The sequence below is a fragment of the Pecten maximus genome, chromosome 16 (genome assembly GCF_902652985.1).
Source record: "Pecten maximus chromosome 16, xPecMax1.1, whole genome shotgun sequence".
Lineage (NCBI taxonomy): Eukaryota > Metazoa > Mollusca > Bivalvia > Pectinida > Pectinidae > Pecten > Pecten maximus.
The window spans coordinates 30322784-30337161 of NC_047030.1; the positions used below are offsets into that span (position 1 = coordinate 30322784).

The window sequence follows — 14378 nt, forward strand, 5'->3', positions numbered from 1 at the left end:
AAGCATTATGGAACCACTTATTATGGATTCAGTAATAAATATTAATAAAATATTGTCCTTCTTTTCTTAAAGGACAATTATGATAGTTCTAACATATTCATCTTGATATTGTTTTCTCTGTAAATGTTTTTAAGTTTAAGTATAATGCATTAACTAGGTATTACTGCAGTTTCTTTTCTTAAAATCATACAAAATTTCACACTTATATGAGTCAATGAATAATGAAAATCTGTAAATGGAAGAATATCACAGAAACTAGGCTTTATTTTTAGTCATGTTTACTTACCAGACATTGGCCAGTTGTTGGGTCACATGACGTGGCATGGCCGTTACAGTTACACTGTGTACAGCGGAATTGACTGCCTTCCTGAACCTGGAGATATCCCGGAGCACACTCCTCACAGGAGAGTCCGGTGTATCCCTGGGGACAGAGACAGCTCTCCACCATAGGGGCAGGCCCCAGACCTGTGGGTGTTGCCGAAGCGGTATCCATGGAAACCTCACGAATGGACGTGCGGCTCGTTCGTGTGTGATAAGTGGCACGGATCAGAATGGCCTCTATATCGGCAAGCATGGACATGAAAGCTGCGCGGCTTGGCTCTGATCCGTCCAACATGCGGAACGATGGCTGAAACATCACAGAAACAGCTGATAATTACGGAAGTATGACATGTATCGAAATATGTCTGGGACCAATATTTGTTTGGAAACAACAAATTTTATTGTAGACATGATTTTAACAGCTACACTGTAGCATATCATAAATGTTTTAAAATTTCTTTTATTCAATTTAGTTTCACTTTCCATATTGTCGAGTCTTAATCTACAAAGCTATCTTTTGAAAAAAATACTAGTCTGCAGCAAAGTACCAGAGTGAAATTTCTATGCTCGACTGAGGAGACAAACACTTATAGAAGTTCTTTATTTATCTGAAGTGTACTGTACCCTCCAGGAAAAATATCGGGATATATCAGGATGGAACCTACCTCTCTGAGTAAAATGTTGATACTCTGAGGTTTGTTGGGCTCGATTGGGGGGTTAAAGAGATGATACATCCTCTGTCGCTGACCTGATGTCTGAAAATCACAAATATTTGAAATTATTATGAGTCTTTTGTCATGTGTACACACAAATCAATTAAATTGAGCAGTAATGTCAGACAGCAATTGTTTTTGTGACAGTTACACAAATTACAAAACTAAATAGTGTATATTTTCAAATAGATAAGAGTTATATTGCCACTCCTCGGATTTTAAAACAAAACATTGACATGTATGTATATATGCTTAAACATCTCATTCATGTTTCACCTTTACATGCGATTCAATCAGAAATACATTATCATAATATTAAATAACTCCTAATTCTCAGTTACTTCAAATTTTTTATATTGTTGCTATCTCCAAATAACATGTTCTGAAATATTGCATTATATAGTCAATACATGTTGTCAAATTAAAACACTAATGTATATAATATACGAAAAAAGTTCCCTTACAATGAATTCAACATCCACATCCCGGAATATTCTACCCGAGTCTGGTTGAGTCACTTGTGTGTCCAGTGTGAACTTCAGGAATCCGCCAAATGACTTTATCTGTAAACAAGTAAACAATATGATGACTTACAAAACGGTATGTACAAGTTTATTAATACAAAATGGTATGTACAAGTTTATTAATACAAAATGGTATGTACAAGTTTATTATTAAATACAAAATGGTATGTACAAGTTTATTAATACAAAATGGTATGTACAAGTTTATTAATACAAAATGGTATGTACAAGTTTATTATTAAATACAAAATGGTATGTACAAGTTTATTAATACAAAATGGTATGTACAAGTTTATTATTTAATACAAAATGGTATGTACAAGTGTATTAATATAAAACAGTATGTCCAAAATTATTAATACTTTTCTTATGATCATCACAACACTAACAAATTTTTTTCCCCTAAACATATTTGCGGAAAATGTCTATTTTACTTACATTACATTTAATATTGACAAAACTTGAATGACATTCTACACACTCTTTAAAAGACTTGATTAAGGCTATATGTGTTCACATTTTTATCTATTTCCTGAATCTCTCACTCCCTATTAAGAAATATTTGTGTTACTATCCTATTAGCTAAAATAACTTTAAACATATATACTGCGGGTACTGAAACTCACCTGATTTCCACGGAATTTGGGTGGCAGACTGAAGAATAAACTTTCTTGCTCTCGCTGGATTCCTTGGAACTGACCAAAGGCAATTTCTCTCCTTGAAACATCGATGTCAAAACCGTCATCGATGATGTTGTTCAGTCTGCGATTCGTCAACACAAAGTTGTGGGATCCGTCTGAACTCAGTTGTGGTCGAAGCTATAAGAGAACAAAGATTTGATAAATAGAGGTTACACAACGAGTGGTTGTTGGATATGAAATTGATTTCACACAAGTCAGTTATTTTTTTAAAAGTTACAAAAGACACCAGCTTTTTGCGAGTGTCTTTTGCAACTTTTAAAAAATAACTTACGAGTGTGAAATCAATTCCATATCCAATAATAGTCATGTGACCTGTTTCTACAACAATTATATCGGCTTGAATCAAAGGGAAATGGGGCCAAGTCTTATTTCGCGTATGCAAATAAGGTGTACTGGTTGACGATTATTGGTGATCGATTATTGATGAAGTCAATTACAATTACAACTCGGGCCAAAGGTTGAATTCCTAACCAATCAAAAGCCTGGAAGGTCATATTCCAATAGTGGAATATAACATATATATATATCCAACAGTCGGCACATTTATACAATGGCTTGAGGGTGGAATAAAACAGCGTATTGTGGTAGAATAAACATAGAACCATAAATGTTATTTCAAAACATAATAAAATATAGTCACTTACAAACCTTTGTAGATACGTTTAGGATATAAATAGATTTTCATTAGAAATGTATTACTGACCTCGTTTCTGTAGTAGTTGGAGCTGGAGCACTGTGATGTTATACCACTACACCAACAGGACAGACAACCCTGGCTGTTACCATCCGACAAGTGGAAGTAGTTATCCTTACACGTGTTACATCGCAGACCTTGGACGTAGGACTACAAGGGCAGACAATTCATATGAGCGTTAAGTTGTAATATGTTACATCGCAGACCTTGGATGTAGGACTACAAGGGCAGACAATTCATATTAGCATTAAGTTGATATTGTCGTTACATGATTTATACATTGAATGTTTCGGAATATGACCTTGAAGGGGAAGAACTAACAATAAACAGCATTGAGCCACAATTTTCTTTACAAGAGTTATAAGTACAACAAAACCCTCAAAATTTGACCACAAGGGGAGATAACTCACATCAATCAGCTTTAATTAACATCTACATACATTGGACATACATCAAGGGAGACAATTTACAACAATCAACATAAGTTACAGTGATTTTGTGATATTCTTCACAGCAAAATTATTTTTCTTTCATTAGTTCCAAGATTTGCCCGTAAAATTATCCTGAACACAAACTTCCTCGAGGTGGAGTCCAGCCAGCTGTCAATCTGCACACTATTTACACTGGGAGAAGAATACTGTTTTAGTTTACCTTGCACTGGCATTGTCTGGTGCTGAGATCACACTGAGTGTTGGGGACAGTTCCTCGGCTGTCGCAGTTACATTGAGGCTCTGTAAAACCAAAGTCACGTTAGAGTTGTCTCCCTTGTAACAACATACTATAATAATAAATGCCATATTTATAAATGCATGCACCGATTTGTTTTATCAAAATATCTTTAATGATTAAATTATTTCAAATTACACTTTTATTAAATACCGTACTTTACTGGTTCCTTTCTATGGAACTCTTTTGGGAAGAAGTTGTTTATCAAGTAATGTAGTATACCTCCTTAACTATAATTATGACTTATTCGAACTTTCACAGTTTATCCCTAGCATATTTTTGCCAATATTTTATCAATGAAAATATTTTTAAGCTTTCCATAAAAATTATCTGGATATGAAACCATTTCTAGGTTTAAATGTCCCGACTGGTCTCTAGGTATATTGTATGTTGTGGTGGGTGTTATATTCATATGATGTGATTTATTGATGAACAATTGATAAGTAAGTTATTGTTGGAGGGACAATACAGTATTCTGTATACATGTGTGTTAACTCACCGACTGGTCCAATCTTACAATAGTCTCCGGGATTCATCGGGTTTCCTGTGTACCCTTGGTTACACCTGTGTCACAAAAAGCCAATTACCAAATGTGTTCATACGAAAATTTCTGTCTTTTATATGAAACATTCAAAATGTCTTCAATTTTGTAGGTTTTTCAGCATATCTTTAAGAAGAAAGCTAGATCACATCCAAACCTCGAAAGAAAAACTCTGATAGATTAAGATTTAGTGTTAATCTTTGTTTTGAAAATCTTGAAAAATAAAAAATGTTTATCTTACAGAATAGGAAAGCAAAAGGGACTAGATTTATAGTTAGCAAGGAATTTGGTCATCGTAAAAAATGTAAACAAAACAAAAACAGCCTATAACTCCTGACTAAGTGCTGTAAAGTTCTGTATGAATCAGGAACAATGAATACTGACCTCTCACATCTGCGGCCGATGTGACCAGCTGGACAGGCTGTACAAGTGACTTGACCATCTGTGTCCAGTATACAGGTAGGACTGAATCTATAACAAAAATCACCAAAATAAAATAAATATGTATAAGTCTGACTTTGTCTACAAATCAATAGAAATCTATGTGAGATTAGAAACGAAAAAGGAATTGCAAGTAAATTTTAACATCAATATTTCATATGAACCTGGAAATTTGACTTTCTGCTTAGATTTCTTATTCAACATTTGACACCTGGGAAAAAGATTATGTTAACCTCATACAGGTGTCCCTAATGAGCATGATTTATATGAGAATTATTCCCACATGAGCATTATTTATATGAGAATTATTCCCACATGAGAATTATTTAAGAGAATTATTCCCACATGAGCATTATTTATATGAGAATTATTCCCACATGAGAATTATTTAAGAGAATTATTCCCAATATGAGCATTATTTATATGAGAATCATGCATTCACACATGAGAATTATTTCTATGACAATTATTCCTACATGAGAATTATTTGTATGGAAATTATTTATCTAGCATATACACATGTGGGAAAAAAACATTCCTTCTTATTCAACATTTAACACATCAGAGAAATAGATTCTGTAACTCTCAGACAAGAGAATGAATTACCTAGTACATCATACTCACTGGTTGGGGGTTCTTGTAAGGGGACATGAGCAAGGCTGACAGTCATTAGGACTACCTCGGGTCGCATCGCCATAGAAACCAGCCGCACAACGCTCACAGTTGTCACCCTCAGTACTGTGTTGACAATTCTAAAAATAGCATCATAATTAACTACCATTTCTAAAAATAGCACCATAGTTAACTATCAATTCTAAAAATAGCATCATAATTAACTATCGTTTCTAAAAATAGCATCATAATTAACTATCGTTTCTAAAAATAGCATCATAGTTAACTATCGTTTCTAAAAATAGCACAAACAACTGCAATCCTTTCCATAACAACATTATTTTTATGAAACATTTTAAAACTGATATTGTTTTTGCCAATTAGTTTTTGAAATAGCCTTATTGCAAATCAGTTCTAAAAATAGCCTTATAATTGCAAACTGATTCTAAACATAGCCTTCATTATAATTGCCAATCAGTTCTAAATGTCACTCGTTTCTACAGCTTTAACAGACTTTTCAAACATGTCTGATTACATCCAACAAATGTGACTGAATATGTAATATACTTAGGAAAAAATTAATCTCTGTGAATATTGAAAGTTCCATTTCCCCCAGAGAGATTTGTACAGATTTATATATAAAGAAAAAAAATCCTTACCCTACAGACACCAGTCTCTGGGCTACACTCGCCCGAGTGTCCGTTACAGTCGCATGGTACACAGCGTCCAAGATAAAATCCATCACCACTCCGTGTGTAGCCAACATCACAGTCCTGTAAACAAAAATTTAAAAGATTTTAACATTTTAAAGTCCATACTATAATCAATATAGGTGACAACAGTAAGAACAAGAATTCGACTAAATATATAATTAAGTTATGCTTTGACTGTCTAATATATAAAGTTTCGAAATACATCAAATCTATACTTAAAATGCTTGTATCACATGTTAAAAATTTGGTATTTATCTCAAAATTACTGAAAAGAAATCACCAGAAAAGATTCAAAGTACCCCATGGTATTCAACAATCCGTATTTTGATGGTGGTTCCATTGTCACCATTCTAACTCTCATCTGAGAATGTGACTTCATCCAGATTTTGCCTGTGGGCGTTTTGCTGATGAATTTCATATTTTACTCTTTGTTTTATCGATATTTGGTTAGAATTAAGGGTTCGTTATTATGTCAGTATTCTTTATAGTTTTTGTTCTGAAATCAGGACACTTGATAATCTCACATTATACCAAACGAAATGGATACAATTGCTGGTAAATTTCCCTTGATGATTCCAGGCTTAACTATACTCTGCTTCAATCTCTTCTCCGCAGCCTCGTTTTTACCCAAAACATGCTGATTGTGACTTATCAAATATGTTTTTAGACTAGAACATTCTCCTTAGATGTCGATCAGATACAAAGATTTGTCCTCAAGCATTAATGTTGAACCATCTGCATACTGGCTAATAACGTATTTAGGAGTATTTAGAATTATGCCCTTGACATTAGGATCCCTTCTAGGACTCGCACAACTAAATAATTTACTACATGTTATTACTAGTGACCTCATCCCTTTATTCGCTCGTTTGAAGTTCAAATGATGTGAAACTTACCGTAAATATTCGCGTATAGTGCGCACTTTTTTTCAAAAATTGACAAGTGAAAAAGACCACTGCGCACTATACGCAAGTACAAGCCTTTTCCCCAGTCAGAATGAATGTGATTTGACGGAGATTTGCGATCGTTTCCTTCCGAAGCAGGATTGATTTAATACTTATATATATATATAACATATATAAAGCATTAAGAAAGTAATAGTTAACAAATAATCAAAGAAATGAATAGTTATCTTGATGTTTAATTCCTTGAAATTGTGTATTTATCAGCAATTACGTGGATATTTAAGTCGATCGTGAGCCACACGTTCCGTACACATACGATCTCACTTGAGCATGTTCTCGTATTCAGGTCCAAAACGATGTATAACATCTCAATTAACATCAAACAAAACTTGAAATGATATAGCAGTACTTCGTTATTTCATACTTCTAAATTAATAACAGAGTACTGCCAGAAACTGATAACGTTCAACTTGTTTATTTACGGAAGCTGTAACAGCACGCATGCGCAATTAGGCAAGGGTAACACTAATGCCTTGATCTCGTGCGGCAGTCACTGGCCATATAAAATACGATCTGACTGTGAAAACTACCGGGGTACTCTTATTTATCGTCTGCACTGTAGATTTATCCATTGCACATGTTAATTCATTGATATAAAAGTTGTGACCACCACGACGACAGCAGACTTGTTTCCGTACTGTATACAAAATGGCGGCCTGTGTTACATTACGTAGCAGTCAGCTTACTAGTCAATCGTATTATAATTGAGCTTAATTAGCTTTGTATGTTCGTGGACAGATACCACAAGAGATAATACCTGCATGAAAATCACAAGGTAATTGAGGGTAGGATTAATTATTTTGTTTGTACAACAGCGGAGATGGGACCGCTACAATTTGCAAGCTGACTAGGCCTGTCGCGGTATAATGTAAACAACCTGTCAATCCAATGTGTCAAATCTGATCGGTGATTCCAATTAAATGTGGTAAATAAGCTTTCATACGTTACAAATTCCTATCATCATATGCTTTAGAATTCATCTACTGCTCAGTTGAATATTGAAAATTTTTTTTTTTTTTTTTTTTTTTGAAAACGAACCTCAAAAACGTACCTGCGCACTATACGCGAGTGCGTACTATACCCGAATATTTACGGTATATCAAATTAAAGTTTGAAGTTTTTTCTATTGGATAAATGTTGTTTATTGTATAGGTTTAATGGCATATTAGAGAACACAGGTACTCGAAAGACAGTAACCCTGACATTAACAGTACACTGGGGTACCCCCATCTGGGGAATTCGCGCCTTTATACACCTCAAATCCTACACCATTTTATTTTCAGTAGGAGTGTATATTTTTGATTTTCCAAACCTCAAGACCCTACACTTTATTCTCGTATATAGAAAGTACCCATTTCATATGTTATTCAACAGCTACAAACCTAAGAAACACATTTTCCTCAGGGACTTGGTTCAGGTGAAACACCAGCTGATTGGCTGATTTAGTTGTGCGAGTCCTTCTAATCAGACCTACCTCACAGGAGAGACCTCTGTAGCCCTGCGGACAGACGCACTGTTCTACAGCGTTAGCCCGATCCTGGCCTGTGTTCCTGTCCTCGGCGATGTCCATTACAATGTCGCGGATACTGGCCTGATCTGTGGTGCTCGTAAACGTTGCTCGGATCAAAATCGCTTCAAGGTCGGCAAGAGCCATTGTAAGGGACTCGCGTGTGGCTGGCTGGCCATCTAGACGGGTCCAGCTACCCTGTAATAACGCAAATATTCACCAGATTAACAATAGGTTTAATTTATACAGAAGTGGTCGTTACAAATTCAAATTGTACAACACTTGCATTATTAACTTTTGAAGAACAGAAGAATTTTAATTCTTATATGTCATTATTCTTGTACAAACAGTTCTGAAATTTTCATTTATAACCTGAAAAAACTTTTTGTTTGTGAAGATGGCATAAAATACTGGAAATGTAAATATTTAAGCGGTAATCTTATTCAAGTGTTTTTCGTACTTGAAGAACTTTCCCTAAATTTGATCACACTAATAATAGATTATCTACAATGATATATGGTAAGTGTTGTCTGTGTGCTAATTAATCATTCGTTAATCCGTTCTAATTATCTTAAAATAAGTAGGTATACTGTATGTATAGTATCTTACCTCGTAGAATTTGATACTGTAGGACTCTGGTTTATTGGGGCCTGGCATCTGTTGAGGACTGTGGACAAGCACGATGTCATTTCCCTGAAAATCAAAGAGGGTTCATTTATAGAATGCTCCTAATGATCATTAATCTAAGCTGGTGATAGTCTGATCTATCGATAACAAACATAAGCATCGTTAACAGGCCATACTTATTGTTAATTGTTTACAGTAGAAGTCTGTTGACTTGTGTTTTTAATATTTTCAATGGTCACCTTTGACCTTTGCATGATTTTCAATGGTCACCTTTGACCTTTGCATGATTTTCAATGGTCACCTTTGACATTTGCATGATTTCCAATGGTCACCTTTGACCTTTGCATGATTTTCAATGGTCACCTTTGAACTTTGCATGATTTTCAATGGTCACCTTTGACCTTTGCATGATTTTCAATGGTCACCTTTGACCTTTGTATAATTTTCAATGTCACCTTTGACCTTTGCATGATTTTCAATGGTCACCTTTGACCTTTGCATGATTTTCAATGGTCACCTTTGAACTTTGTATAATTTTCAATGGTCACCTTTGACCTTTGTATAATTTTCAATGGTCACCTTTGACCTTTGCATGATTTTCAATGGTCACCTTTGAACTTTGTATAATTTTCAATGGTCACCTTTGACCTTTGTATAATTTTCAATGTCACCTTTGACCTTTGCATGATTTTCAATGGTCACCTTTGACCTTTTCATGATTTTCAATGGTCACCTTTGACCTTTGTATGATTTTTAATGGTCACCTTTGACTTTTATATGCTTTTCAATGGTCACCTTTGACCTTTGTTTGATTTTCAATGTCATCTTTGACCTTTATAAGTTTTTTCAACGGTCACCTTCATGCATACAGTTATTAGAGATACCACTGATTTAAGTTAATGGCAATTATAAACTTTCAAAAAATGAGGTAATATTGACGATTATATGTTGAAAATTACGCTAATTTCCACGAGGGGTCCTGCTGTTGGTGTAGTGTCTTGACCTGGTCGGTACATCACGACAAACCTCAGAGATCCTCCGTACGACACCAACTACACAAAACAAAACCACACAAACATTTTTACATAATTTTACATAAATGATATAAATTTTTATCTTGATTACAGCAAATATCTATAATTTTCCTACAATCGGCCCAAGGGTTCAACACACTCAAAAACTAACATTTGATGGCATTTTTTAACAGTAGAGTTTGCTTATTGGTAGATAAATATGGTCCTTAATCATCACCGGTACTCTTCCAGGTTTGTAATGTAATGATCTACACTATAGAGCTATACCATAGTATTAATCACCATGCAGTTAACCCAACAATTATTATTTATAATTTGCCGAAATTTTTGTCAATATTTCTTTCTTAAATCTACAAAATGAAAGTCCACATTAAATTTTCTTTCCTTGCTAGTAATGAAAATGCAATTGCTGTTTGATGTCCATTAAAATCTGTAATTGTAGTAATTGTTAATTAATACTGAATGCGTAACTAACCTTGTCACCAAGGAAACGCTGAGGAAGGGACCAGTAGTACACGGTGTCTGGCAGTCTACTGAAGCCCCGGTAGATGAGCTCCCGCACGTTTCTGTCGATAGCGAACCCGCTGGACACGGTAAGTTCTGGCTTACGTGAAATATCTGTCAGAGAAAATCCCAGGCTGTCCCGCGTGAACGACGCTCCAACCTAAAGTCATAAATATTTCCCAGTTGATAAAATTAAAGAAATTTCAAAGAAATTTTAACATAAATGTGTATATTGATATTTTTTCATTTAATACCTAGTTAATATTCGTTGATTTCAAAGAAATTTGAGCAAAAGTAATGTATATAAATTAATATTATCTTTTAATTGAAGGAAAGTCTTTATTTAGTTTAATACAAAGAAATAACTAGCACATCCCTAAATTTGACATAAAATTTCTAAAATAACAATACATGCAGTCTATAGCTCCATAGTTGAATTATTTGTCACTTTTCAAACCATAGAACAAAATTTGTTTTATCCATTTCTAAAACTTATTTTCCTAGAATTACTCCATAGGAGCTTTCACAAGCTTTCATATAAACATTTTTTTGAGAATGTTTTTTTTACCTGAGCTCGGTTCCATGATGTTGAGGTACAGGTTTCTGTGACACCCATACAGAAACAAGATATACAGCCATACGGATTCTCCAGACTTAGATGGAATGTGTTGGCCTTACATTGGTCACAGTTCGGGCCCTCCACATATTGCTGTATGATAGATGTACATCGATATTAAATAGGGCCTTAGTCTATATATCATAAGACACAAGTGTACAATCTTATAATGTATGTATTTGAAGGAAAGAAATTTAGAGTAAAATCTTTTCATTATTGTTTTGAAGAAAAAATTTGTAAAATTATATCTTGCCACTTTTCCATTCTCTGAAAAAATAATGAATGAAAATTTCCAGATTCATCAAGATATCATTAATTGTGGACAAAATTTAGTCTACATGTAGACAGACAGGCAGATACCTGTGTACACACCAAACTTCAATCCCGCGGTAAGATACCGATGTTAAAACCCATTACATTACCTTACAGGGACACCTTCCAGTTCTCGGGTCAGGGCGAGTCTGCAGACTTCCACGCGAGTCACACCTCTCTTCAACTAATAATTAAAGTCACATTATCTATGATTGTTTTTAAAAAGAAAAAAACTTTAACACTACAAGCATGAATTTGAAAAAAATAATTCAACTTCATTAAATTTATTTTGGAACTTTTGACATTTATGAGTTTGATAACAGCACACCACTAACTGTTTGTGGTCTAGACTATTCCAAACTTACTTGACACTCGACGACAGCGATCTCCAGGTTGTCGTGGGTTACCAATGTAACCACGGGCACACCTCTCACAGTTTCTGCCTTCATAACCCTCAGGGCAGGCGGTACAGGTGGGAAGGCCGTCGGTGTCCAATCTACATGTTGGACTGAACCTAGCAATATAGAAACAACCATTTTGACATTAGAACATCGCTGTTTGATATGGTGCAATGTTCAAGAAGATATTTTCACTTTGTGAGCACTAGAAAGGGATAACCTTCTATGAGCTAGAAAATTCATATGGGCCTATAGATCACTATTGCAAGGCTTCGTCTCACCACCTATAGCCAGTATTCTAACGGTGTTAATTGTTCCGTGGTTATAATACTGACCATTATACAGGTGATGCCGGAGAATATAACAGCTTCTAAATTGATAAGGTATTTTAAGTGAGACAACACTTGTCGGCTGTTTCCGAGCATGGATAATCGTACCTTCCCCCTTCTTTAAGGAAAATGGGGTTTAGGCAGTCATTTGGTATTTGTGAGTCCCCCAAGAATTCTTTTATCAAGCTTGCACTCTGCGGTGGCATTGACTCAGCATCAGTTTTTTTGCTATATATTCTAACCTTTTACATCTAGCCCCACAGACCAATGTTAAATGTGTAGATAAATTTGTCGAAACCTTCATTCATTTTCTGTGTCTTTTGTTCCTAAATTACTGTAAATGTTGTGTAATATAGTACCAGACAGATTGAATGAGACCGAAAATTCCAGTACAGGGTAGTTCATCTGAATGGCATATGGGATAGATTTTCCTGTCTCCTAAAAAGAGAAAACAAGGCCACTGATTGGATGGATGTAACAGACTTACTGATTGGATACTTGGGTCAGTGGACATGGACATGGTTTACAAGAGTCTTCACGACCTTGAGTAGCATCCCCATAATAGCCCTGGATACAACGCTCACACTGGGGTCCCTCTGTGAAGTGTGCACACACCTGTTGGAGGAAAGATTGATCAAATTTTGAATTATAGACTCAGGGCAAAAAAAAATAAAAAATGAATAAAAAAAAATGTTGGAGGAATGATTTATTAAATCTCAAATTGCTAAAGGCAAAGAAAAAATGAATAAATAAATAATAAAAACACATGTTAAAAGTTTGAATTAACTTAATTTACTATTTCAGATTTGAATGCATGCTCAGCAATACTATATTATCCGAAAACAACTTCCAGGCAAAATATCTGCATCCTGTTACTTAACTATTAATGAGTGAATGACGATTGGACAAAGTATGACCTTGAACTGGGAAACTTACCCTACAAGCTCCAGTTTCGGGATCACAGTCGTTCGAGTGGCCATTACAGTTACAACGGCGACAGATTCCAAGGTACGGTCCCTGTCTTACTCTTCTGTATCCCGCGGCACAGTCCTGTACGGCCGAGATTTGATTTGTAAAAGTAGGTAAACATGTTTATATAGAGAACCTCAGGAATCTGGGCTTAATTATTGCACAGTGTGGTAGACTTTAACAGTTATTCGGTAGACAATATTGCTAGTCTTGTTTTTTTGTTAATTTTTATACATTCACCTTCGCAAGGACAGATTTCTTTTTTTTACCAACTTATATATATATAGAAAATAAATAAAACATTCGAGACATTAAGATTTTCTCTTCAAACAAAAATTACAAAATATGCAACGGGAATCCAAGATTTTTTTTTTTTTAATCAAATTTGTTGGAAATGCAGACATCAGAACCACAACTTCTGACAATGCCGGATGTGTGATAATGTTTTTCCGAGTTGCTATAATTAACTTTATAAAGGAAAACTTTACCTGACAGGAGAGGCCAGAGTATCCGGCTGGACATTCACACTCCTCCACAAAGACGGCTCGTCCGAATCCTGTATCCTCAATCACACCAGTACTGATGGAGATGTCTCCGATCCTATATATAACATACAAGGTCAATCAAGTACAATCGGTACAAGGACATCAGGTACGGTTACCATAGAGACATCAAGTACAATCGGTACAAGGACATCAGGTACGGTTACCATAGAGACATCAAGTACAATCGGTACAAGGACATCAGGTACGGTTACCATAGAGACATCAAGTACAATCGGTACAAGGACATCAGGTAGGGTTACCATAGAGACATCAAGTACAATCGGTACAAGGACATCAGGTACGGTTACCATAGAGACATCAAGTACAATCGGTACAAGGACATCAGGTACGGTTACCATAGAGACATCAAGTACAATCGGTACAAGGACATCAGGTACGGTTACCATAGAGACATCAAGTACAATCGGTACAAGGACATCAGGTACGGTTACCATAGAGACATCAAGTACAATCGGTACAAGGACATCAGGTACGGTTACCATAGAGACATCAAGTACAATCGGTACAAGGACATCAGGTACGGTTACCATAGGGTCATCAAGTACAATCGGTACAAGGACATCAG

At 35.3% G+C, this 14378-nt stretch overlaps 1 protein-coding gene across 1 annotated transcript in view; it reads right to left on the bottom strand.

Annotated features, from left to right (window-relative positions):
- The window catches only part of LOC117345181 (basement membrane-specific heparan sulfate proteoglycan core protein-like), a 168047-nt gene that overhangs the window by 39980 nt on the left and 113689 nt on the right, over positions 1–14378 (bottom strand). The window contains 20 exon segments of the mRNA XM_033908186.1: positions 287–628; positions 987–1076; positions 1499–1597; positions 2185–2376; positions 2963–3103; positions 3605–3684; positions 4179–4243; positions 4605–4691; positions 5286–5413; positions 5933–6046; positions 8426–8656; positions 9068–9151; positions 10045–10137; positions 10595–10783; positions 11192–11332; positions 11662–11735; positions 11917–12065; positions 12766–12893; positions 13215–13328; positions 13736–13847. Coding sequence (XP_033764077.1) covers positions 287–628; positions 987–1076; positions 1499–1597; positions 2185–2376; positions 2963–3103; positions 3605–3684; positions 4179–4243; positions 4605–4691; positions 5286–5413; positions 5933–6046; positions 8426–8656; positions 9068–9151; positions 10045–10137; positions 10595–10783; positions 11192–11332; positions 11662–11735; positions 11917–12065; positions 12766–12893; positions 13215–13328; positions 13736–13847 — 2653 coding nt within the window.